The following is a 27,504-nucleotide window of genomic DNA, read 5'->3' on the forward strand; positions in this document are numbered from 1 at the left end:
AGAGTAATGGTATTGGGGACAAGAGGAATAGGTGGGATATAAATCTTGAGGTAATGATTATCAAGAGGAATAGGTGGGATATAAATCTTGAGGTAATGATTATCAGGATGAATGGTGACTACCTGAAAAGTTACCATACCATCCTCTCCAATTTTATATATGCTTAAAATAATAATAATTCTATATATGCTTAAAATAATTTCCACAATGAATATATATGTATATATGTATGTATAGGTATACACACACATATGTATATATATATATATATATATATATATATATATATATATATATATATATAGAGAGAGAGAGAGAGAGAGAGAGAGACTTAGTACTACTTGAGTTTAACAGAGAAGATTCTAAATAGAGACCAGGATTAAAAATTAAAGCTAGCAACACCAGAAATAATTGTCCTAGAGTCACCTGTAAATCCTGCATGAAACAGTTTAAGAAGTTGGGAAATGTGGATTTCCAGCAAATACCCTGTGGCTCGTGGTCAGTTTTTGTAAGATCCAGTTATTCTTTGGCTTGAGTCACTCATTCTGACTATTGCCCAATCAGAAGTTTGAAACCCTAACTCTTGCCTACACCTTCTGTGGATATATTTCCTCCTTTGGCAGTATAGACAATCAGAAAGAGAGAGAGAAAAAAAACCAGATTGGTTAGTGGATGTCACCACCTGTTTTCTGGTTTATTCATCCCAATCAGGAATTCAGCAGGGTCCCTGCACTTTTCCCTGAAAGTGTATAGAATGTTTTCATCTTTGCCAATTTCATATAACTGAGAGAAGTGCAAACGGTTCTTGCTGTAAATGAACCAGGGTGATGGGTTAGCCTTTGTTCTTCCTTCCTATTTATTCTTCCTCTCCTTTCCTCCCCCTCTTGCCCCTTCTTCCTTCAACACCTTCCTTCCCTTCCTTCCTTTTCCTTCCTTCCTTCCTTCCTTCCTTCTTTATCCCTTCCTTCCTTTTCTCTTCCTTAACCTCTTCTTTTTTCTTCCTTCCCTCTCTTCCCCTTCCTACCCTGACTCACTCCTTTCTTTCTTTCTTTCTTTCTTTCTTTCTTTCTTTCTTTCTTTCTTTCTTTCTTTCTTTCTTTCTTTCTCTTTCTCTCTCTCTCTCTCCCTTCCAGGCGGTCTTGCGTTGTAGTTTAAGCTGACCTCCAGCTCTTCCCGGCCCAGTCTTGCATCATCATGATTGACTCGACAGTTCATTTCTTCCCTCCCCCCAGTCCTCAGAAGGAAAAGGGCAGCTTCCTGTCTCTTTGTGAAATTCATGTCATCCTTCTTGAGCACACCTCAGTGTGCTCTCTTTCTTCCTCTTTTGATCCAATGTATAGCACCTGTCTGATTTCCTCCTTAATAGGTGAAATAAGGTAAGAAACAATGCATGCCAGTGAATAGACTTTGTTCTCAAGTCAATAGATATTATCTGTCAGGCCCTTACATATTATGGCCATAGATGTTATGGCCCCATCCTGACTACCATGATCCAGACAGATAAACAGAAAGCATCAGTATCATTTGGTCAGTGCTTCCAGACAGGTAGATGCTGGGTATGGTGGATGTTCACAAATCCACCATAGAAAGAGTTGACTCAACTCACGAGCTCCAGAAAGGCTACTTGGAAGAAATACAGCCTGGATTCATTCTCAAGGCAGGCCCAGTGACTATGCTGTAAGAAGGGCAAGAATGACCATGGTCAAGGAAAGGTACATATGTAAGGCTTAAGAGTATGTAGCAGCCTCCTGATCTCCCATACACATTCCAACATATTCTTACTGAGTGATGCTTAACTATAACCTACCTATATTTTCCTGATGCATGCACACCCACAAGATGACCATAAGCACCTTGGGGCAGAAACTCTATTTTCATCCTCCTGGTTGTCTTCAGATTCACTGGGACCCAGCAAGTGTTTACTGGACTTAAGTGATTTCAAGATTTGTGGATTCTTGGTAAAGAATAATGAGCACGGATCTGGCCACATGGGTGCAAGGGGTAGAATAATGCAATTGGAATAATAAAGGCCTGATTGCTATTTCTTACGATGTTGTTGAACGAATGTTGTTGGCTGTGCTTTGGGGCTCATGAAAATCTCTTTTGTTTCTTTGTAGAGTGAAGAGTTCCACATTTATACCCAGTATTGCACCAATTACCCAAGGTATGGCTTGGAAAGGAGCAGGGCTCTTTTCCATTGATGATTTTTTTGAGTCATAACATGCAGTGACATACTTCCTCCAATAAGGCCACACCTACTCCAACAAGGCCACACGTCCTAATGGTGCTACTTCCTGGGCCAAACTTATTCAAACCACTATACCACCCCTTCCTTCTTCCCATCTTATAGATGACCCAGCTTGAGGGACCCATGACGAACTGACTCCACAAGGGTCCCGCAGCTGAGAATGGCCCACTGAGGATATCAAACAACTTGCTCCAGCCTCAAGCCACCTGCCACCATATTTTTTAATGTTTTGGAGCATTGTGTAAAGCCATGATTAGCAAGCTCTTACAACACAGCCAGAAAGAGGGCTGGGGGATGACTTGCACACTCATAGTCAATGCTAGCAGAGGTGGTCCACAAGAATACGGTATACGGTAGAATCCTTGCAACAACAGCCAAGGGAAGGATAGACAAACACCCCCAACCTCCAACAAAGGAGTAGCCTAGAAAGACTAGTGTGTCCTAAGAAGCCTGAAGTTCAGAATTACTTAACAACAACTTCCCATTGTAATATTTTCCTGTAAACAGTGGTCAGGGTGTGACACCATGTTTATTCATTTGGATGGACAGCCATGCATTTCTCGGGGTTTCTCTCTCTCTCTCTCTCTCTCTCTCTCTCTCTCTCTCTCTCTCTCTCTCTCTCTCTCTCTCTCTCACTCTCACACACACACACACACACACACACACACAGAGAGAGAGAGAGACACGTATATTCAGGCATATGTCACAAACCTCATCTATAGACACACCCATAGTTTGCAGGATTACACTTAAGCCTTGTTCTTTCTGATACAATGTGAACTATAGAAAGCCCCAACTAAATCTCGTGGTCCTTAATACAAAACACCACACAGCAGAGGAACCATAGAGTCAACTCACAGCCTCTCCAGAAAAGTTCTTCCCAAGCAAAAAGGAAGATGTTCAAACTGACAAATCAGTAAAGTTCTGGGTCTGGTGATCAGAGGGGCTAGCTTGGGAGGGTCTGTCTGTGTGCATTTCACTGTAAATATACTATCCAAAGACATAACCTCACTGTAGAAACTTTATTCCAATCACAAAGTCACAAGATTTTTCTGACTTACTGATCAAGCACCATGCTTTGTCATCATGGCTGTTTGGGATCCTGCGGAAGCAGACTCCTGTGTGGGAGAAGGATTGTTAAGAGCTTGTCATTCATGTGGCGCTATCCCATACTTAGTGCAGATCTGCAGAAACTAGGAACCAACATTCAAGCAGTTTGTATGCTTTGGAGGAACAGAACCCAAATAAATACATCAGTGAAATAGCATGATAGGGGAGATTAGATACCTAATTGGAATTAATATGGAATGGACTTGGTGGCATGCCATGGAAGCTAGACACAAAATAATGAGAAATAACCCCAGTAGGGATGTTATTTCTAAGCTAAAGACAGTTTCCTGGAAAGTGTGTGTTTTGATTTTGAGTCTGACTTTAAGAAAACCCCTTATGTTACCAGGGTAACATAAGGACACACTTAATGCAGAAGGCATGCCCAGTAATTGCCCCGTGTGTGGCTTTAGTGTCCACAAAGAAATAATCCCATGCCTGTCCCCAGGTAGTTTGCTCTGACCCTGAGATTCTATTCTCCCTGCCTTAGCAAGCCAAGAGTGCTAAGCTTTTTCCCTCCTCTTGAGAAGCAGGCTAGTGATTGTAAATGTGGCCAGCATGCCTTGGCAAGTGACTTCTTTCTTCCTGCCAGTCACACCCTAGTGATTTCACTGTGAAGAGGCATAGGTCCCTCCCTCCTTCCCCCAGGGACAGGCACAAAGGAGGTCAAGCCATTGTCTTCAGATTCCTGCCCTATTTCTAAGATTTCCAGGAACCTAGAGTGCCATGTGCCCTGATTTGTAGCAGATTCCAATCTTGAGCAAGAACTTGGGCAGTCAGTTAGCCACAAGGCTGCTGAGCAGCTGCACTTAATGCCAAAGGACTTCAGAGAAATGTCCAGGTCACACAATGAAGAATTTCAAAACCAGGGCTCAAAGGAGAAATAGATCCGTCTGGTGGGCTATCTTCTAAAGCAGAGGCACAGAGGGCTCTACCGGCTTAACGGACACCTGAACTACGAGACTTCCACTTAGCGTCAGTCTAAGGAGTCTTAGTTTGTTGCTTGACTCCATCTGATTGTCTCAATTAATTTTGAAAATATAGCAAAGACATGGAAAGACAAGAAGAAAATGATTCCTGCCTGCATCCTAGTTATACCACATCAGGATTTTAATTTGCACCGCTGTGTGTGATATCCCATTCTATTAGCTAGCTTGATGTGGAAGAAGATATGAATTGTTTCAACTGTTGCTTTAAAATACATAACTAGCCTGGACCCCTGGGGGCTCCCAGAGACTGAATCGCCAACCAGAGAGTGAGCATGGGCTGGACCTAGGCCTCCTGCACATATGCAGCAGATGTGCAGCGTGTTCTTCAACCGGAGCAGGGTGTCCCTGAATTTGTTGCCTGCCTACCTACCTGAGGACCCTATTCCACTAACTGGACCACCTTGTCTGACTTCAGTGGGAGAGGACTCACCTAGTCCTGAAGTGACTTACCATGGGTGGGGGGAGGAGATGCCAAGGGAGCCAACCCTTCTCAGAGGAGAAAATGAGGGAGGGGGTTGGAGTGAGGATTAGTGTGAGGGGGTACGAAAGGTGAGAGAAGCTAATATTGGGATGTAAAGTAAATAAATAAATTATTAATAATAAAAAGATGCATTGGGGCTGGGTATTACTTTGGGGGCTGCAGAAGGGACTCTAGCACCCTTTTGTGAGACTATCAAAAATAAAGGGGGGAGATGTTCAGAGTTTCTCTGAGAGAAGTCGCCTCTGGGAAAGTTGTACAGTGGTACACTTCACAATCCATATGGGCAGGGGAGGGTGTGGGGTGTGGACAAATGCCCTGGTGGGAGGCCAAGTCTATGTTACAAAGGAACTGTTTTGTCTTAATCCCGGGATGCTGTGCCTTATAACCTGACTTGTGGGAACTGAATCCAGATGTGCAGGATGAGCACTGTACAAAGACATGTGGATGGGGGGCATGTGTAGGAGCTAAAATCCAATGCTTGTGTCTCTTGCCCACCTCCTGATGTGGGGCTGCAAGTCCATGGCTCTATATCTCTGAACTCAATTCCTTTTTCTAACTCAACCCATCCAAAGGACACCTTTTTAAAACTTGCCCTGAGGCAACCTAGCGGGGATGACTCTGTGGGTCAGTTTCAGTCAGGAGCTTGCATCTAAATTAAAAGCACATTCATTCTCCCTGTCACGCCCATTTTAGGGCATTTCCATTCGAGTCTGACATTTAAACCTCAAACACCCACCTAAAACATGGCGTCACCATGATGAAAAACATGCCCTTCTCTTGCAGGTCTGTGGCCGTGCTAACTGAGTGCATGAGGAACAAGATACTCACCAAGTTCTTCCGGGAGCGCCAGGAAACTCTGAAACACTCACTACCCCTAGGGTCCTACCTCCTAAAACCAGTTCAGCGGATTCTCAAATATCATCTCCTTCTTCATGTAAGTCTCAGCCTGTGCTAGAACATTTGTTAAGGGATGGGGTTTGAGGCTGTGTATATTAGGTATTTTGGGGGGTGAGGGTAGGGGAACACCAGAAACTGCTGTGTTCATATGGAAACATGTTTTTTTGCTTTACAACTGACTTATTTTCTTTGAGGAATCAGAGATCTATATATGCTGGGTCTTACAGCCCCACTGATGGTAGCCAAGATGAAAGGTTAATTTAAACTTGGAAAGTGACAGGACTGAGGGATGACTTGTGCTGGACAGGGTCAGTTTCAGGCAGGGAGCTAGCATCTAAATGAAGACCACATTCATTTTCCTGTTTTATTTCCATGAGACCCAATTCAGCAGGCCTCTGGGAGGGGAAACTGTTGTAGATTGGTACCCATGTGTAAGAAAAGAAAGTGCTCAAGAGTAGGGAGGACAGATGAGCAGTGACAGGGAGAACCCCTGAGGGATGTGGAGGGTCCCTGGGTGGGGCTTAGCCTCATTTCTGGCTATTAATCTTTCCTACTACTTTTATAAAACTCAAGGAGAGGGTTGGAGAGATGTCTCAGAGGTTGAGAGCAGTGACTGATCTTCCAGAGGTCCTGAGTTCAATTCCTAGCAACCACATGGTGGCTCACAACCCTCTGTGATGGGATCCAGTGCCCTCTTCTGGTGTGCAGGCATATATATAAGCAGAACATAATAAATAAATAAATGTTTAAAAAAACCCTCAAGGAGACTTTCGAAATAAGATGCACCTAGATATCAGATTCTCCTTTCTCATCCTCTAATGAAGTTCGCAAAGATGGGGAAAGTTTTATTGAAGATAATTTGTGAGTTTGGTTAGCTTTACAGTGGGGGAGGCAGAACAGGCTTGAGGTACAGCTCTGTGGCAAGTCTATCTGCCTCCAGATCCTAAAGGCTCATTGGCCTATAGGATAGATAGACTTGCACAATCAATTAATAAATAAATAAAAAATTTTAAATAAATGAATTTTAGTCCAGAGTCCCATTTTATCAGCATGCCTGATATCTCTCTGATACAGGTACTAATCAGGCCCAACCCTGTCTTGCTTCCAAGATCTGACAAGACCAGGCGTGTTCAGGGCAGTATAACCATTGACTGTGTGTGGTGTCTCTTTTGAAATGATTCCAGGTTTCTAACTGGGGCAATCATTCTGGTTTGCTGAGTTCACATTTGTAAAACTTTACCAAAAGTTTGTCTGCTTGCTTAAGTCTCTCATCCTTGGGAGGATAGCCTGTCATCTTCTGAAACCATCCTGGAAAGAATTCCTTAATTTTTAAGTTAATTCTAAGGACCTTCTAGATTTAGTGGGATACGTTTGCTAAATCAGTGTCCTGACAGTTGTTGAAAAAGGAACACCATCCTGAGAATACATCTCTCCTAAACTGTGTTAATGTGACATATAAGATATTGTCTTCTAGAGGGTCAGGTAGCCATCAATCAAGAAAAAAAGTCTAAGACCTCAGCTCCTGTAAGTAATCAAGATCCTTACAAGAACTTAGTTGATATTTATAATTTAATATATGTAGTTTGATTTTTATAAATGACTATTAATGGAGGGGAAAGGGAAGGATGGAAACTGAACCAATTCCAAATTAACTTCTTGTTGCCCTTGAATTATCTTTGCGTAGCTTAGAACATCCCTCCATAATTCATATTAATTCAGAGCTGAGCCACAGGCACATATTCCCCACGGGACTATCCCCGAGAAGTGATTAATTCTGACCTTAATTTTACAGTACATTTTTCTACAACATTTTAACAGGTGGACCTGACAGTTTAGGAAGAACATGTAGATCCTGCCCCACAGCCAAGCTAGATAAAAAACCTCGGCTATTCAGTGTTTAGCAGTGTTACTATAGAGTAGTAAGATTAGTCCTCAGGATATCCCAGAAGCTCTAGCGTCTGCTCTTTAGATAATTAGGCATGACAGAAGTCAGAAAGCACCTAACGACCCATCTCTAACTTCTGTAGATAGAGCATCCTTTAGCATCTGCAAAGGGTAGATTCCAGGTCCCTCCAAATACTAAACTCTGGAGATGCTCAAGTCCCTCATACAAAATAGCAGAGAATGTCACAATGAAACCTATTACTGTAGGTACTATGTGTTTAAAAATAATAAAATCAAAAAGGGGGGCTAGAAAGATGGCTCAGTAGTTAAGAACACTGACTGCTCTTCAGTAGGTCCTGAGTTCAAATCCCAGCAACCACATGGTGGCTCACAACCATCCGTAATGAGACCTGACTCCCTCTTCTGGAGTGTCTGAAGACAGCTACAGTGTACTTACATATAATAAATAAATAAATCTTAAATAATTAATAATAACAATAATAATGAAATCAGAGAATTGTTTGCAAATAACTTTCCCCATATATGAGACTCTAAATAGCCTCTAGGTTACTGCTATTATCTAATATAATGTAAGTGCCATGTGTTCAGCTATTAAGTCCGCTAGGGAATATAATCTGCATTGATGTATGGGGAACCTATGGATCTGGAAGCTCCCTGTACTAAGTAAGATTACTCTTTTTAAGAAGTTATTGCTTCGCCGGGCGGTGGTGGTGCACGCCTTTGATCCCAGCACTCGGGAGGCAGAGGCAGGCAGATTCTGAGTTCGAGACCAGCCTGGTCTACAAAGTGAGTTCCAGGACAGCCAGGGCTACACAGAGAAACCCTGTCTCGAAAAACCAAAAAAAATAAATAAAGAAATGAAGAAGAAGAAGAAGGTACTGCTTCAAACTAGTAAGCATGTATTGAGGCTAGAGATGTAACATAACAGTAGAACACTTTTCTGGCCCAAAATTTGGTCTCTACTCCCACAAATAGGCAAAAGAATTTTCTGACACCATTGGCCTGTCAGGCACAGTGCAGATATAGGAAAGCAAAAGACTGGTGGCCTCTCTGTTTGGAACCTTCAGGAGTCTGGGGCTTAGCAGGAATGAATAATTGTAACATGGGTTGAATGATCTCTCCTCTCCTTGGGACTGTGAAATTCTGTGGTAAGTAAGATGTATGACAATGCAAACTGCCCTGATGGTAGTCAGAGAATTTCCTCTTGAACCTTGAACTCTTTCTACACACTGAATGACTGTCAGAGAAGCCCCTCTCTCTTTTCCTCCCTCCCTCCATTCCTTCTTCTATCCCTCTCTCCGTCTTCCATCCTTCACCTCTCTTCTCTGGTGCTGAGGATCAAATACTGGACATACTGAACACATACTCTTATCACTGGGCTCTGAACATGATGTCTCCCACATAGTTCTAAGTAATATTTTTATGTCTGTGCGGGTGTTGGTTGGTTGGTTGGTTGGTTGGTTGGTTTTTTGACACAGGGTTTCTCTGCGTACCTCTGGCTATCCTGGAACTTGCTCTGTAGACCACTGGTCAGATCTGCCTGCTTCTGCCTCTCAAGTGCTGGGATTAAAGGCCTGCATCCACCCCCAACACCCACTGCCTGACTAAGTAATATATTTTTAAAAGAGTCTTGTCTTTGAGACTGAGACCTATATTACTGAATGCTCTCTTATGGCGGCCACCACTGCAACTGCAATATCTTCACGTGACTTACTGCAGCCTCTGTGTACTTTATAGTGGGACTGTAAGAAACTTTCATTATTCTTGCCCATTTTGTAATATGCGGTTATGGTTAAACTTAAGGAATGATGGTGATACATAAATAGTGTGTGTGTGTGTGTATGTGTGTGTGAAACCAAACATAGGCAATCCATTTGCCTCACTGAGTACATGAAAAACATCGAGTAAGAGTTTCTTTTTATTTTTTGAAAGGAAATAGAGAACCACCTTGATAAGGCCACGGAAGGCTACGACGTTGTGCTGGATGCCATAGACACGATGCAACGAGTGGCCTGGCACATCAATGACATGAAACGGAAGCATGAGCATGCTGTCCGCTTGCAGGTGAGCACACAGTCAGACGACAGCACCAGGCAGGTGCTCTGACATGTTGCTGTTTTCCAACATGTCAGATTACACATTTATATATATATATATATATATATATATATATATATATATATATATATTCAAGGCTGCATAAATAATGTCCCTCATTTATGATCCTTCCCCCAGATCTCCCTGAAGATGGGTTAGGATATGAATAATGCCAACCGTCTGTTAGAGTAGCTACATAGAACAACTTTTATTACTTTTAAACTAAGTTTTCTTATAGCTCCTTTGATGAGTCTGAGTAAATATGAGTGCCCCGAGGCTTTATTTTATGTCATGACAAATCAATAATTCTTGCTGAAAACAGTTTCCTCTAAACTACTTAAGGACTTCTAAAGCCCCTATTCTCTCTTGCTAGTTTATACAAAACGGTGGTGTACAAGGGAAGTCTTGGGGCAGGCGACTGAATTTCAGGGAGGCTGGGGCAGCTCCTTTGTATTTCCCTTGACATGAGTCCCATGCACGTTGTTTCAGTCTCTTCAACTTTAAAATCTGACAGCCCAATGACAGGTTTGCTAGAGTCCATCCAGCACCAATATGAGCCCTAAATTCTCAGGAACCATTCTCCCCACTCAGGAACTTTTGGTTATGTTCCTGACTCCTAAAAAAAAAAAAAAAAAAAAAAAGAACCACTTAAAAAACAAGGGGTTGGAGAGAGGGCTCGGTGGTGGTTAGGAACACTTGCTAACAAGTGGATCCAGGTTCATTTCCCAGCATCCACATAGATGGAGGCTCACAGCTGTCCATAGTTCCAGTTCCAGGGGATCTGACACCATGTTAAGACTCCATGAGCGCCAGGCTCACACATGATGTACATACACATGCCAAGGGAGGCAAGACACACATACACAGAGAATAAAAATAAATCCTAAAAGAGAAAGCACGTGGTCCAGCAGCTCATTCCAAACTTGTTTGGGATCCTACAAGTAGGACAGAAAGATGCAGAGGGAAGCCACAGCAGAGAGCTCCCGTCAGCGAAGGGTGCACCTTTCTCCTCAGAAGTCAGAAGAAAGTCTGGATTCACCTGCAAACAACCATAGTTCGGTGTTGCTGTTCAGGAAACAGCAACATTCTATTTCCAGGTGTTTTTGTTGTTGTTGTTGTTGTTGTTGTTCTCTTTGTTCAAGTTTGTTTGTTTGTTTGTTTGTTTTACAAATATAATATCAAACATCTTTTCTATAGTCAAAAACGACCAAATGGCTCATTTTTCATGCTGTCTTGATCTGTGTGACATTCTGAAGATCCCACTAAATCAGACCCTGTCTCAAACTTTACTCCATTCATACCATGTCAATTTGTAGCCAACAAAAGTAGTTTTGTTTGTTTGATTTTCTGTTTGGTAGTAAGATGACTCACTTCTTGACCTTTTGGCTAAGGTCAGGTGTGGTAGTAAGACGAACCCAGGGACTTACACAAACTTCACATGCCACTGCTGAGCTACACACCCGGCTTCCCAGTGAAGACATTGACCATCTTGTGGCTTTTCTTAAGTAGTACCTGTGAATATCTTCAGCTTTCAAAGTCATTTTAGGCAGCTTCCTTAAAATTTTGATGTGCAACAAATCCTAAAGGGATATCAGTCGTATCACTAATTTGTACTTTCTAAGTTCCATGGAGAGCACGCAAACAGTAGCAAAGGTGTGACCATTTCCTTTCTCCATAAATGAATTCCAAGCTGGGGAAAATCCTGAGAAAATGTCTGTGGTTTTACAAAGGCTTTAGTTTTCAGTTGTGATGGTGTGGACTCAGTTTGTGAAAGAACATCCTGTAGTTGGACATTGGAGGTTTTATAATCCAAAAAGGAGAGGCTGAGACAGGTTAGAGGAGGAGCCCGTCTAAGATGGCGCTCCACGTTGACCGCCTCGTGAAGCCTTTGAAAAGTTGAGCTGCAGCCACTGCCGCTGGTGGCTATGACTCTGGACCATTTAGGGATGACAATAACCCTCTGGCAATTCAGCAACTAAAAATTCAGTTCCTTTTGGATGATCCTCGACTGATAGCCTCACCCCATAAACACGGATATGCCAGCCACCATCCTTGAGATCCAACAACAGGCCACTGAGTGTGCAATGCAGCTTGCCTGGTGTTTCATTCTGAGAATTTTTTACTTTTTATCCAGGAGATCCAGAGCTTGCTAACCAACTGGGAGGGGCCTGACCTCACCAGCTATGGGGAGCTGGTGCTTGAAGGAACCTTCCGCATCCAGAAGGCCAAAAAGGAGAGGACTCTTTTTCTCCTGGACCAGCTGCTGCTCATCACAAAAAAGAGAGATGACACGTTTACATACAAAGCTCATATCCTGGTGGGTCTTCATGGGGTGGCATGCAAGGCCTGGGGGTGGCTCTTTGTGTCCCATGTGTGCCTGATGCACTGTGCTCTCTGCTGCAGTGTGGGAACCTCATGCTTGTAGAGGTCATACCAAAAGAACCACTCAGCTTCAGTGTCTTCCACTACAAGAACCCCAAGCTTCAGCACACGGTTCAGGTAACAGGGCTACTCTGAGGTCTCCAAAGGGGAGAGGTGTACTGGACCCAGCCACCATCTCTATGTTGCCTCACGTCTGACAATTTAAATCTCCCATTGCAGGCCAAATCTCAGCAAGACAAACGTCTCTGGGTTCTGCACCTGAAGAGATTAATTCTGGAGAACCACGCAGCAGCAGCAAAGATCCCAGCTAAGGTGAGAGAGAAAAGTTAGCCAGCACACCATAATGTAGAAAGGACCCAGGCCGGGGGGAGGGGGGGAACGGGGGGGGGGGGGACACACAGGGACACATGGCAGTGTGGGGTCTGACAGGAAATAAGGCCTAGCTTCACAAAGGAGCCTGAAATCCCAGCACTGAGGAGGCCGAGTCAGGAGGCAGGCCATGTCTGCAATAAGGCATTTCAGAGGTTATATTGACATATAGACAAAAGGAAGTCAATGGCACCCACTAGAGATTTAGGGGGGAATATATATATATATATATATATATATATATATATATATATATATACCATAAGGAAGCTTATAGAGAATAGAAACTACTGGGAATCACACCCCCCCCCCATTCCCTACCCCCATCCCCCTGTGTTGGGTCCCGTGGGAACAGTGGAAAACCAAGCCATTTGGCGGGAAAGGAATTTACCATCATAGAGCCAGCTGCCCGCCTAACCCAGATCTGTTTGTCAGCCGGCGTGGGGAAACAATAGCGTTGAAAGCCAGGTGGCCTGGGGGCAAAAGGACAAAGTGTTCAGGTCTAGCCAGTGAGGGCAGGAAGGAAAATACCTCCGGCTTTCTTGAAGGATGAGGAACGTCCTTATGAAGTTGGGGAGGGGGAAGGGCGGAACTAGGCTGAGACAACAAAGTCACAAAAACAGAAGTGACACCCTGTTTGCCAAACACAGCTGGTGTTGGGACAGGAGGACCAGGAAATGGGGCAGGAATGCGGCTGGGGAAGTAGCCTAAGGAGCAGAATACAAGGCGCAGATGCAAGACAGGTCACCCAGGCAAAGGGAACAGAAGTCACCCTCTGCGATTGTGCTTGGGTTGCAGGAAGACCTCCGGGTTGGAAGTTAGCCAAACTGGCTCACAGAGGTGGCCTAACTGGTTAGCTGGTTAGATGGGAGTGGAGGAGCATCTGGCGGGTGAATGGAGGTGGAAATTCAGGTTCCGGCAGCCCAGGATTAGGAGAGGCAGTGATTGAGGCCCTAGGGCTTGACAGGGCTAAGGCCACAAGAATGTATAAAGGAAACAAGGTTGCCCTGCTCTGAGGAGACTGGGAGGGGTAATGGGGGAAGGGGCTTGTAATGTGGGGAAGCAAGGGGGAGGGGGGAGGGGCTTCCATCGAGATGTAAAGTGAATTTAAAAATAATTATTGGGGAAAAAACAGAGGAATCTTGGGAATCTCAGCAAGTCGCCTGCTGGGGGAGGGGCACCTGGAAGACCAGAGAGAACAGCAGAAACCCAGTAAAAGAGCAGGAGGGGACAGCTGGTGAGGAAGGAGGGGACAGAAGAACCTCCACCTTGAGAGGGCAAAACAGATGCAGAGTGTGGGTTTGACAACTGGGATCTTTGCAATGGGTTGAAAGAAATTAGAGAACAGACTGCCCTACCCGCAAAGTTCAAAAAGATGCAGTTTAGAGAAAACTCATCAAAGCAAAGCTCACTATCTGGGTGGAAAACACGATATAGGTTTCTGAGTTGTCTGGGGAGACTAAGAGGCAGGATGCAACAGGATGCAGAAGAGCAGTTTGTCAAGGGAGGTGGAAGGAATGGGGCCGTAAACACAGGGATGGTAGAGAGTAGCCTTGGAAAGAGTCTGCCGGGGACCTGAGGAGAATTAGGAAATCATGAAGGGACAGAGACACTGCTGTGAGTGACCACACAGGAATAGGGTTTGTCCTTGAAAATGGAGAGAGTCAGATTCGATGCAAAGGAAGATGATCCTGTCACTGGAGGTGACTCAGGTCCCATCTGGAAGACGCCAAAGACCTGACTGGGGCTGCTGCGTGAATCAGTTTCATGGTGTCATAACAAACCACTTAACAACTGCCCTAAGGGAGTATGGCATCCAGGAGTTCCTCTGCGGGGAGGGGACAGGTGGAGCTTGGGAACAGAGAACAGTGCACACTCATGAGCCTGTAGCTGCAGTGACTATGAGTCCAGACTGAACAGGGGAAAGAGACTTCCAGAAGTCAGCTGGTTCAGCGGGAAACCTGAGATCTGTAGTTGAAGACGGTCCCTGATACCCTACCTGACAAGCAGGGCAAGCTGGTGTGTGCATGTTCTGGGATGGCTTTACCATGCTGCTGTGGAGTAGAGGAAACAGTTATTAGAGATGACGTAGCAAAAGACTAAAAGGGATGGGTGTGAGTGGCCATCTGTGAGGATGGTGGGATGTCTGTGATGAGACCAGGAGGAGAGAAGTAGAACAGGAAGTGACATCGGGTCATAGAGTGGTACTGATGGGGAAAATCAGAAGGAATTCTGGGAAAGGAAAGATTTGTCTTTGCCTTTGGTTGGTTGGTTGGCTGGTTGAGACAGGGTCTCACTATATATATAACCCAGGCAAGCCTTGAACTTGGAACGCCCCCTGCTTTGGCCTCCTAAGTGCTGGGATCATATGTGTTTTGAAAAGATGTCCAGGCTGGCCTCTAGGATCTGTGCAGAGAGGTGTGTGCTCAAGTGTGAGTTTTACTTTTTCAACCACTGTGCAATACAAGGGAGCTCACGCAGAGCCGCGATCACCTTCTCCTGTGGTTACTCGGGCTGTACCCTTCTGCAAGAGACATTGATATGCCCCTCCTACTGGTCACAAGAATCCTGGGGAAATCCAATTGCTTAACAAGATTCTGAAAGGCAATTATAGTCAGTTGCCGAATGAGACAGCTCACTTTGCCTGTCTTCTTTCTTCCATTCTACATATTCCTGACAGCTTTCCCTTGATGTGTAAAACAGTTAAAACAGCCACAATAAAATTATTCCTTTCACCCTAGTTATTAGTCCACTTAGAATCTAAAGGATTTTAATTTACAGCATATTAATGTATTAACACATAAGCATAGTGGTAAGTATATTGTATTCTTACTTCACACTCAGTAAAATACCTGGGAGACAGGTCCTGTTCTCCTCTGATAGAGAAGTAAAAGCAGGAGTCAGAAACAGGAAGTCCACTGTCCACATTTTACAACAGGTGCATGGCCTAATTCAGACTCAAACCCAGTCATCTGGCTTCATGGAACCTCTAAACCGTATTTTCCCCACTAGAAAGGAAAGCAAACTTAATATACTCTATCCACTAAAATGTTAAAAATAATTCTTTTGCTCTATTTAAGTAGGGTTATTGAATGAAGGGTTTTTTTTTTAAGGTCTTTCATCAAGACTACTCAATTGTTTTCTGAAGGCCTTCCAAATGTACTTATTTCTGTGAAATCAAACAAATGTCTAATGGGACACTTTAAACAACAAACGTGTATACCCCATCTTGTAATGTCAACACAGTGACGGATGGGTCACTGAATTCTGCCAGCCTCCACCCAGACCTCTAGCTCCAGAGTGGTCCTTGGCTGACACCTAGTGGACAACATGGAAAGAATTCTTTTCTGAAATAATTTGTAAGACTTAAGGGGATTACGCTTTCTTATGGAATAGCATTGTTAAAGGAATTTCTTGGAACTTGTCACATGCCCCATTTATATTCATAGTGCGCAAACTGAGCCACATTAATTGAGCATAAAGATGAAGGGAGTGCTTTCATGTGTCAAGTGTTAAAATGGAACTAGAAAACCACTTTCCAGAGATTAAGCTGTCATTTGAGTTTGAAATTAACTCCAGCTATAACCTCAGTATATAGTAGAAAGATAGGTATACAAACTAGGTGACTATTTTCCTCAAAACTAAAGTGACTGTTAATGTTTTTTTCCTGTCTGCACCTCCATTTTTAATTTTTTTAATTAAGTGTGATTACCATTCAGCCCAAATAGTTTTCCATGATACCAGATTGCAGCAAATTAGAAACAAAATCATTTCAGTTAATATAACATAGTGTATGTAGATCAAATTATAGTAGCCTTGGGGAAAACGTAAACAGCTCTGGAGAGAAAGGAACATCCCCTCAGCGGACACTCTCCCCTACATCAGCTGCTAAAGCATTAGCAACATATGGCAACAGTAACAACAAAGCATTCTGGGTAGAAATACTAAGTGTGGAGAGAGAAAGCCTCAAGACATCAGGCTCTATTCCCCAGAAGGGTAGAGACAGGGGCTGTGACTGTGCCTGTCAATTGATGCTAATGGTACTGGGAAAGGTAGGTCCTGCTGTCCCACCCTATAGCTGAGAGAGCACATCCCAAGAGGTGAGAGAGCTGCCCCACGGGTTGCTATTAGACACAAATGATTGATCTGCAACTGTACATAGTGGGCTTGGGTTGTTTTTGGTTTTGTTTTTACTCGCCTAAACAATACAGAATAAAACTATCTGTAAGGCCTTTACTAACTGTTGGGTGTTATAAGTAATCTAGAGCCAATTTAAAATTTATAGGAAGCCATGTACAAGCTCGGTATAAGTTCTGTATCTCTCTATAAAGACTTGGGTACCACCGTCTTGTTTGCTGTTGAGATACCCTGACAAAAGAAGCAGTTTGGGGAGGACGGGTTTATTTCAGCTCACAGTTCCAGGTTACACTCCATCCTAACTGGAACATCAAGGCAGGAACGTGAAGCCACTAGTCACATTCTATCCAGAGTTCAGAGCAGAGAGAAATTAATGTCTGTGGGCTACAACTGAGCTCTCTGCCTCTGGTGTAATTTAGGACATAGCCCCAGTGTTGTGACCCATACCAAATGGTCTTCCCATACAGGTTAACAAAAGTAAGATACCCACCCCCGGATATGCCTACAGGCCAACTTGATCTATGCCAGAGGTTCTCAACCTGTAAGCTGAGACCCTTTTGGGGGTCAAATGACCCTTTCACAGGGGTCAGAAATCAGATATCCTGCATACCAGATATTTACAATATGATTCTAACAGTAGCAAAATTATAGTTATGAAGTAGCAAAAAAAATTATGGTTGGAGTGGTCACCACAGCATAAAGGACTGTATTAAAGGGTTAGCTGTTGAGACTCTCTTCCCAAGTGAGACTAAATTGTGTCAAAATCACTGTTAAAACTAACCATCAAGTCTTCACTGTATTGTACCAAGGATAATCTTTAAATCTCCTGAACTTTGTATTAATGCCTAAAAGAAATAGTAAGGGTTTTGTTTTTCTTCTAGCATCCATTTATTTAGGTATGGTAGATCTCTGTCATACTTGTTCACTAGTTGTCTCTACATTTTCTCTGTTTCAGGCCAAGCAAGCGATTCTTGAAATGGACGCCATCCGTGAGTTGTTGTTGTTTTGTGTTGTTGTTTCCTTAGCGTTCTTTTTTTTTTTTAAGCAGACTTAATTCATTTATTTTTCTTGTATAAAAACTTTTATGTGGCCGGGCGTGGTGGTGTACGCCTTTAATCTCAGCCCTTAGGAGGCAGAGGCAGGTGGATTTCTGAGTTCGAGACCAGCCTGGTCTACAGAGTGAGTTCCAGGACAGCCAGGGCTACACAGAGAAACCCTGTCTCGAAAAGCCAAAACAAAAAACAAAAAAAAAGCCTTATGTGGTAGCCACAGCTGGAGCCTGGGTCCTCTGAACAGAGACTCTGGTGTGGGTTTTCACAAGATGACCAGTGAATTCCTGATAAGGAGACTGGGTGAAGACAGTCTCTTTCCAGAGGTCGGGGGTCAGGTAGCTGTAAGTCTTGGAGATGACATCGAAGGTGGCCTTGGCAAAGTTGCCCAGGGTGGCAGTGCAGCCTCTGGCTGAAGTGTAGCAGTCATCTATACTGGCCATCATCAGTAGCTTCTTGGGCACAGGAGCAGAGACAATGCCAGTGCCTCTGGGGGCAGGGATGAGACACACCAGCAGAGAGCCACAGCGGCCTGTCACCTTGGATGGAACAGTGTGGGGCTTTGCCAATCTTGTTCCCTCAGTAGCCTCTCTGCACAGGGACAATGGAAAGCTTGTCCAAGATGATGGCCCCTCGGATGGCAATGGCAACCTCCTTGGAGCACTTAACACCAAGACCAATGTGACTATTGTAGTCCCCAAATGCCTTGAACCTGGTCTGCTGGCCAGCCCGAGTCTGCTTCTGCACTGGCATGATTTTTCAGAACCTCATCCTTTAGGGGCACACCCAGGAAAAAGTCAATGATCTCAGACTCCTTAATGGGCAGGGAGAACAGGTAGATCTCCTCCAAGGACTTGATCTTCATGTCCTTAACCAGGTGGCCCAGCTAAGTGACAGGGATCTACTCCTTGTCTTCAGCTTTACCGCCACGATCCCCGCAGCCTCCACCACGGCCACGGCTTGGACCACAGCCACGGCCCCTAAGACCGCTGCTGAATCCTCCACAGAAGCCGCCGCGGCCTCCTAACCCTAGGTCCCCGTCCTCTGGGCCCTCCCGCTGTGAGGAAGAAGAAATAAAGTAGTGTTCTTTGAGACACTGTTGTTCATTTGTGACCATTCCATTCTCTATCTCAAAGCTCATACATTGTCATTTATAAGACACTAGCAGCAGTTCATTCCACCTTAGCAGCTGGAGCAGATGTGACACTCGTTCATTTCTGCTTTGAGTCTCTGGTTTGCCTGTGGGGCACTGGATGGCTAACCACACTTCTAGGTTTTTACAGATCCTAACACTGTCAGAACTGCCTCCATGAAGAACTCGGGCACTAGAACGTGCAATGCATTTATCCCTTTACCTACCCGTTAAAAAAAAGCAAAAGTCCCTTTTGATTATTTACAAGAACCGCTAACAGTTGAGAATTACTGGTGTTTCTGATGTAGCACAAAATCCTGAAAATGCCAGCTACCCTGTGTGGTCACCATCCCTCACTTGCTCCTGTGGTTCTCTTGGCAGACTATCCAGGCTTCTGGTACAGTCCTGAGGGAGAGATGAAGACACCATGTGGTTCTGCACCACAACGGCTGAGACGGAAGTCAGGTAAGCGGGATGCTGTCATCTAACTGTGATGCAGAGAGGAACAGGAAGTGAGTACTTTCTAACTGATAAGCATTTTCCGGCTGCTTGTTGTTTGAATATATCTAAGGCTACTTTAAATAGATAACAAAACAAAAACCCTCTAGTTTTTCTTTTAAATACCTCTCTACTTAACTCTCTCAGTGAATATAAAATATGGCAATCAGTCAGGTATGATGGCCCATGCCTTTTGTCCCAGGCAGAGGCAGACAGCTCTCAGTGAATTGGATACCAGTCTAATACTATATAGTAAGTTCTAGGCCAGACAGATCTCCACAGTGAGACTCTGTCTCAGATGGATGGATGGATGGATGGATGGATGGATGGATGGATGGATGGATTGGATAATTAATAGAAAGATAGATAGATAGATAGATAGATAGATAGATAGATAGATAGATGATAGATAGATAGATAGATAGATAGATAGATAGATAGATAGATAGATAGACTTCATACAGTTCCTTGCCTTTGACAAATACCCCCTTAAGCCCTGTTTGCTGTCGCTGGTGGGAAGTAAACCTTATGAGTAACACACACAGCACACTCATGCCTACCATTTTGATATGTGTAGGTATTCCCCTAACTCTCAGATCCTGGTTTTATATGATATTTACTAAGCCCACTTTCCCTTGGTATAGGCAAGGAATGCCAGGGTAGATAACAGCTAATATTTCTGCTTTTAAGACCCACTCTGTGAGGAAGAACCAAAAAAAAATTATTTTAAGTAATAAATAAACACCAGTCTCCTTGATAAGGCTTTGGCGTGTGTAGAAAAGAGAGTGGAAAGACACAGAAGAGAGAGAAAGTCTAGGAAGAAGAAAGTCTTCACAGAGCCAAAGGCTGATTGATACCCACGACAGAATGTGAGGCTGCGGCAGGTAGAGCTGGGATCATCCATGCACCGGCCTAGGACCTGAGCCAGCAGGGCCTCAGGACAGACAGGTCATGTCAGCAGCTCCACCTGGCTGGAGTGAGGGAAGGAGCTGAAGTGGAAATGAGGATAGAGGGCTTCAGATCAGAGCCTGGTCATGAAGGCTCAGCCTTTGTCATGTACAAATGTGAAGGAGATAGCAAGGCGAGGGAGACCCGGAGCACAGCGGCCATGCTAGGCTGGAGAAGTGGCAGAGGCCTGGTGACTTGCATCAGGCTTAGGATGCAGAATGGTAGCTCACTAAAAGCTTTTCGGAGCAGGGTGGAGAAGTGGGGAGGTGGGGAGGAGGTGAGGGAACAGTGAGGGGTGCAGAGAAACTGGGAATGACATAGTGGTCACTAGCTTGATAAACTGGCAAGAAATACAGGTGAAAGTTCAAGAGGAAAAGGTGAGCTCTGACTGAGAAGAGCGAGTTGGCGGTATCTGAAGCACGAGGGCACTGTGCAGCCTAGAACTGAAAAGTGCCACTCGCCAGCTGAGAAAGAGGCGGCAGTGGGAGCTGAGGGGGTCCTTCCAGTGTGCTGGGTTGGAACAGTAGCACCTGCTCTTCTCTTCTGGGACTCCTGACCCTTTCGAGTTTATCCAACCACTTCAGCAGGGTGAATGGCTGGCACCCAAGTATCCCTGACCACTGATTGTTTGAATAAATTAAATAGAGCGTTTCTACAGCTCAGGGATGGGGATGTTGCTTCATTGAGAGCATGCTTGTCTTTGTGCATAACAAAGCCCTGGGTTAGTTCTCCAGCTCTACATGGATGGGGCTCCTGTCTGTAATCTTTCAGGTCTGTAGTCTCTGTACTCAGGAAATGGAGGCAGGAGTATTGGGAGTTCAAGGTCATCCTCAGCTACTAAGCAAGTTCAAGGCCAGCCTGAGATGCATGAGAACCTGTCTAAAACAAAAGGGAACATTTCCAGAGCTCTTAAAACATCAATAAGCTACTAATTTATTTATGAGGGGAAATATTGATTTGCAAATGACGGTGGCTTTGCTCTCTCCTCAGAACCTTCCTCGAGATCACACAAAGTGTTGAAGACCAGCGGTAAGTCCAAAAATCGAGGTACATTTTTCACTCTTGTTGGTTCTCAGTCAAACCATAATAATAGAAGATTGTGTGTTAGATGCATTGTAGATGGGTGGATTTTTTTTTTTTTTTTAGCCAGACTGCAGGAAAATTAAATATTTCGGTAAGCAAAAGTGTCTTGATGCAAACAGTCAATTGATGCAACCTGATCTCACAGACATAAAATTACCATCTGTCTTAGTCAAGGTTTCTATTCCTGCACAAACATCATGACCAAGAAGCAAGTTGGGGAGGTAAGGGTTTATTCAGCTTACACTTCCATGTTGCTGTTCATCACCAAAGGAAGTCAGGACTGAAACTCAAGCAGGTCAGGAAGCAGGAGCTGATGCAGAGGCCATGGAGGGATATCACTTACTGGCTTGCTTCCTCTGGCTTGCTCAGCCTGCTCTCTTATAGAACCAAGACTACCAGCCCAGAGATGGTCCCACTCACAAGGGGCCTTTCCCCCTGATCACTAATTGAGAAAATGCCTTACAGTTGGATCTCGTGGAGGCATTTCCTCAACTGAAGCTCCTTTCTGTGTGATAACTCAGCTGTGTCAAGTTGACACAAAACTAGCCAGTACACCATCTATCAGGAAAAAAGAAATACTATCAATAAAAACAAGAGGAAAAAGACCCTTAAATGTATGTATGTATATGTGTATGTATGTATGTAATATATATGCTTTATATGTCTACACATATATATGCCCTGGCTTCACAGAAGAAACAAAGTGCCAATAAAATTTAAAGTTTACAAAGTCATCTGCATCGGTACTTAGAAAAAAAAAACTATTCATTTAAATGAGAGAAATGGAGACAAGAAAGCTTATGAATTTGACCGAAAGATACTGCAAAACTCTTGGGGGGAGGGTAAATTTTTATAGCTTCTTCCTAAGCAAAAGTTCATAATTCCCATGTAAGTTCAAAGTGGAAATTTGCCCTTGACTCAACAATCTGACCTCTAGGCCCATATAGACGTATCAGCAAATATGACTAGAACCCTGCCTGAACTCTTCACAAGTCGGAAGGGCAAATTCTCAAGGAACTAGGCCTTGGTATGGCAGAGGTCAGGTCCCATTCCACGTGCTCAGAGCACCTGGTACCACTCCTGTGTTCCTCCTGGTATAGAACATTAACTGCAGAGACTGTCACAACTCCTGGATAGACCACCACGCACTACACGACAGTCTCCTCTGCCTCATAGCAAGTTCAAGGCCAGCCTGAGATACACCAGACCCTGCCTAAAAACAAAAAGAAAGAATATTTCTTCTTCCTTTTGCATAATTAAAGATGTCTAGCTCTTTTTAATTGTATGCATATCAGTGTTTGCCTACATGCATGTCTATGTGAGGGTGTTGGAACCCCTTGAATGGAGTTACAGACGGTTATGAACTGCCATGTGAGTGATGGGAATTGAACCCAGGTCCTCTAGAAGAGTAACCAATGCCCTGAACCACTGAGCCAGCCCTCCAGCCCTCTCTAGAGCTCTTAAGATGTCAATAAGCTACTATTTCTTTATAAGGAATAAACTTGATTGGGATTTTTGCAACATTTTAGTAATACAGCATTAAATGTATATATCATAGAAAGTGGTCTGTTCATACATATGATAGGGTGTTCTGCTGTTGGAAAAAAAAGAAAGTCAGTCTCTAGCTACTAACAAGTGCCTATAGATTTAGCAGAAAATATACTGAGGTGTATTGCATCTTTATTTAGAAACAAACAGGGCAACTGTGCCTTGCAATAAGATGGGAGACAGTAGTTGTGGGATCCCGAACAGTGAACACCATGCTGAACTGTGCTACTATAGAAATGGTTCTCAACCTGTGGGTTGTGACCCTCTTGGCATCCCTCTATCTTCAAAGATATTTACATTACTGTTCAGAACACTTGCAAAATTACATTTATGAAGTAGCAATAAAAATAATTTTATGGTTGGGGCGGCAGTCACTACAACATGAGGAACTGTATTAAAAGGTTGCAGTGTTAGGAAGATTGGGAACTTCTGCTCTAGGGGAAGGAATTTGTGGGGAGAGAAGTCCTTTATAAGTTTACACAACTAAACAACTTTTAAAGATGAGCTTTGTATCATCTGGGTATCCAGATGATAGATACCAGCATAAAGATACCAGGATAAAGATACCAACATAAAGATACCAGCATAAATCCTTCTCATTGACAGGGTCAAGGAGACCTGTGAATATAAACTTCACCATCATTTAAAACCAACTCCCCAAAAGTCTAAAAATCAGCAAAAGCCTCCTTGTGTCTACAGGAGACGCCCATGGCCTATGGCATGGGTGTTCTTTTTCATGTTTTTGTTCAGAAGTTTGGGGACCTATTTACCATGAACTGTTGCTCTCAGGGATACAGAAGACAGCTTGGGCTCATAACATAAAGTGGTCCTGTTGTGGAAAAGGATATAGAACAGATACCTAAGGGACATTTTGGAAAACTGGACCCAAAAGGCTCAAAGCTCTTAAGTGCCAATTATTAGCAATATGTATACAATCCATATAAAAATATGAGTGCTTACCTAGAGATGAGATAAACTTTAAATTCTCAAACTTAAAACACTTTTCTTTATTTTTCAGAAACTTCACAAGATATCCAGAAGGTAAGCATGGCCATGTTTCTTCTAAAAGGCTTTCTGGGGCTCCTTCCGCCGCGGCATCTGTCCTTACTGGCCTCATCCCTGGCCTGAGTATCAACATTTCCTTTCCATTTTGGCATTCTTATTTGATTTGCATTTTTAGCTATTTATACTTGATTTAAGGGAAAACTAATTCTTTTCAACCTATTCCCTCTTTGTTGCATCTCTTTCAATTCAGGCAATTCTACTCATCCAGCCCTGTGCCTCACTTCTCTCCTTAGAAGCTGTGCTCACAGCTTAAGAAGTAACCCTTGCTAATGTGCTTGGTCTTGCACTGCCCAGCACCTCTGTTCATGTTAAACCCAGCCTCTGACCTCCTGGGTATAGCTCCCTTCCCAAAGCACTGGCTCAGGTGACCTCTTGAAGAACATGGTCTAAGGCAGGTACAGTAGCCCCCAAAGTCCCTGCTACTTGGGAAACAGAGGCAAGAGAAGTGCATGAATCCAGGAGTTTAAGATCAGCCTAGGCAACATACAACATACTGAAACCTATCTCAAACAAACAAACAAACAAACAAAATGCTAAAAATATAGTCCTTCTGCTGATAGAGCAGATGTAATGTGTACAGTGAAACTTTGCTGTGCCAAATTGTAACAAGGAGGGGCTTCTGTTCCTCTGACAAAAGATTAGGAAATGGGAAACACTTCTTAGCAGAGCTGTGCTTGCAACCTAGCATGCCTGAGGTGCTCAGTTATATCTCACCACTAGAGCTGAAGAGATGGCTCGGAGGTTAAGAGCAGTGGCTGCTCTTCCAGAGGTCCTGAGTTCAAATCCCAGCAACCACATGGTGGTTCACAACCATCTATAATGAGATCTGGTGCCCTCTTCTGGCATACAGGCTTACATGCAGATAAAACATGTATACATAATACATAAATATAAATCTTTTTTTAAAAAAATCTCACCACTAAAGAAAAAGGAAATAGTATTGTCTTATTGAATGTTGTGTGCCCAGTTTTATTTCCTGGAAAGACGAGCTCTTAGTATCCTGATTTGAGTGTCCACTGGTGAGCTGTCTTAATGAACAAACAATTCCTAGATTATTTATTGTAGTTTCTTGTGTAAAGGCCAAGGCTCTGTCTTCCTTATCCATAAGGATATGGTTCTAGAAATCTTTCTCACAAATCCCATTTCTATTATGGTTTAGCACAAGGACAGAGTGAGCTTGATAAAGGCTGTATCCTCGTTTAAAAACCCTAGAACTAGCTGGGCGTCGTGGCACACGCCTTTAATCCCAGCACTTGGGAGGCAGAGACAGGTGGATTTCTGAGTTCGGGGTCAGCCTGGTCTACAAAGTGAGTTCCAGGACAGCCAAGGCTACACAGAGAAACCCTGTCTCGAAAAAAACAAAAACAAAAACAGCCCTAGCACTTGGGAGACAAAGGATATCAGCAAGTTCAAGTGAATTCCTGGACTACAAAATTGAGTTCCAGTCCAGCCAAGACTACACATTGAAGCCCTGTTCCAAAACAAAAGCAACATTAAAAAACAAAAACAAAAACAAAAACAAAAAAAAAACAAAACCAAAAAGGACCTACTTCAAGATGTCTAAAATTCAGCTTCAACTTGTGAGGTGATTTTTTTTTTCCAGATCCTGTTGGTTTTCATTTGAAGCCATTTGAAACTTTGTAACTTGATTAATTCATCATTGTAAAATCTATTTTCTGATCTCTATTAATAACTTGGGCCACTGAAGATGGTACCCTGACCTTTAATGTAGCTGTGGTGATCCTGGAGCCAAGCCTCTCTCAGTCCCTAAGTAAAGGCTATAAGTAAAGTGAAGCTTTCCCTCTTAGGAACCTTTTCCTCTTAGGAACCTTTCCCTCTTAGGAACCTTTTCCTCTTAGGAACCTTTTCCTCTGAGGAACCTTTCCAGCAATGCTCACCAAAGTGCACCCAGGAAAGTCCACCTAAAAACTACAACACCATATGAAGACAACAGAAGCAAGCAAACTCAAAACAACCAGGGTGTTGCTTCACTAGCAAAATTCCATCTCCTAACCACAGTGTGCTGACTGTATCCTAAGTGTAAGAACGGACAGTTCTGAACAACAGTTTGATACTTTTTCCAGAATGTATATCCTGGACCCCTCATCATCTGTCTATAGTGACTAAGCTTCTCTATAAGCTGGGGTTGCATGCCTGCCATTTATAAACATCTCTTGCTAGCTCTTTAACATTAGCGGGACCTAGCTTTCTACTTTATAAAATGATTATCAAGACTTACTATGATAACATAATTTTTAGAAGTATTTATTCTATGTATATAAATACACTGTAGCTGTCTTCAGATATACCAGAAGAGGGCATCAGATCACATTATAGATGGTTGTGAGCCATCATGAACAGTCAATTGAACTCAGGACCTCTAGAAGAACAGTCAATCCTCTTAACTGCCGAGCCATCTCTCCAGCCCAGTAATATAATTTTTAAAGATGCTTAATATGATATTTGGTAAAAGGCAAATGTACCTACCATAAATGATAGCTGTTACCAGATAAATAAACACCCAAAATAGACATTATGGAAAAGCAAAGCGAAAAATGGTCACCTTGTTCCTGGTAAAGGTTTCTGACTTACATACTTGTATGCTGTGACCAACAAGACATTTATTATTTCTTAATCTTCGAACTTGATCAGGTCTCTGAATGACATATTGGACACAATGTTTTAGCTTCAAAAATAATACTACCATCTTCATTCATTTTAGGTGTTGTTAAGATACATATTAACAACTACAGTCTCCTAGTTTCCAAGTCCCAAAGCCTCTGGGACTTTAGAAGATGGGCAAGCTCCAGGGTCACTTTTGGTCCAAACAGCAAAGCTATTCTGTTAGGCCTTCAAAGGCTGCCATAACTTAATGAGTGAATACTAACTCAGCTCCAGCATCAGCAGCTCCTGGTACCTGTGTTCTACAAGCATCATCTCAGTGCATTGAAGGAAATGGAAAAGATGTTAAAATGTTGGGTAAAATGATTTATAAAGGCAATGAAATGATACACAAATATTTTATGTGTAAGTCTAAAATTTTACTTTAAAAGATTAAGTGATTAATTAATTAATTACTTATTAAATGATTAGTTTTACATTTTAAAGTTTTAACAGAAAAACATTAGGTGAAGTTTTACTTCTGTGGTATCTACTCCTTCCTTTCCTGTTGTGCTTTCTACTGTTATGGACTGACAAATGATAAGCACTTCTTGCTAATCTGATGCGTTGTGCTTTAGTCGGGACATGTGTCTCTGTGGTCCTATTTAGTTTGAACAAGCCATAACTACTTCAGCTCCTTGAAGCTAGTTCTTTTGTATATAGATAGTGTTGGGGCAATATCTGCTCCTGTCTGCAGCTCCCACTCTAAGGCCCAGGGCCAGTCTGTTCTCCTCACACATTGTTATCCTCAGGACATGGAGGTGTTAGGAGTCATGTAGGATGTAGGATACATTCTGCAGTTAGGATGCATTTGGCATGTTGCTCTCATTGGGAGATGGGATTTTTCAGGTGGTAGGCTCCATCAAGAAAACCATAACTAACAGAATAGACTCTTGTTTTCTTTGATT

General features: G+C 43.2%; 1 protein-coding gene across 5 annotated transcripts in view; it reads left to right on the forward strand.

Moving 5' to 3' along the window:
- The window catches only part of Plekhg1 (pleckstrin homology and RhoGEF domain containing G1), a 227,981-nt gene that overhangs the window by 188,901 nt on the left and 11,576 nt on the right, over positions 1 to 27,504 (forward strand). For all 5 annotated transcript variants that reach the window (XM_085842588.1, XM_029482416.2, XM_085842589.1 and 2 more), the window contains 10 exons: positions 2,118 to 2,164; positions 5,609 to 5,759; positions 9,560 to 9,691; positions 11,859 to 12,041; positions 12,128 to 12,223; positions 12,326 to 12,418; positions 17,568 to 17,601; positions 19,175 to 19,258; positions 21,230 to 21,268; positions 23,889 to 23,911. In XM_085842588.1, the coding sequence (XP_085698714.1) occupies positions 2,118 to 2,164; positions 5,609 to 5,759; positions 9,560 to 9,691; positions 11,859 to 12,041; positions 12,128 to 12,223; positions 12,326 to 12,418; positions 17,568 to 17,601; positions 19,175 to 19,258; positions 21,230 to 21,268; positions 23,889 to 23,911 (882 nt within the window). The remainder of the gene's footprint in view (positions 1 to 2,117; positions 2,165 to 5,608; positions 5,760 to 9,559; positions 9,692 to 11,858; positions 12,042 to 12,127; positions 12,224 to 12,325; positions 12,419 to 17,567; positions 17,602 to 19,174; positions 19,259 to 21,229; positions 21,269 to 23,888; positions 23,912 to 27,504) is intronic.

Source organism: Mus caroli, unplaced genomic scaffold (genome assembly GCF_978045245.1).
Source record: "Mus caroli unplaced genomic scaffold, Mus_caroli_1 scaffold_9, whole genome shotgun sequence".
Lineage (NCBI taxonomy): Eukaryota > Metazoa > Chordata > Mammalia > Rodentia > Muridae > Mus > Mus caroli.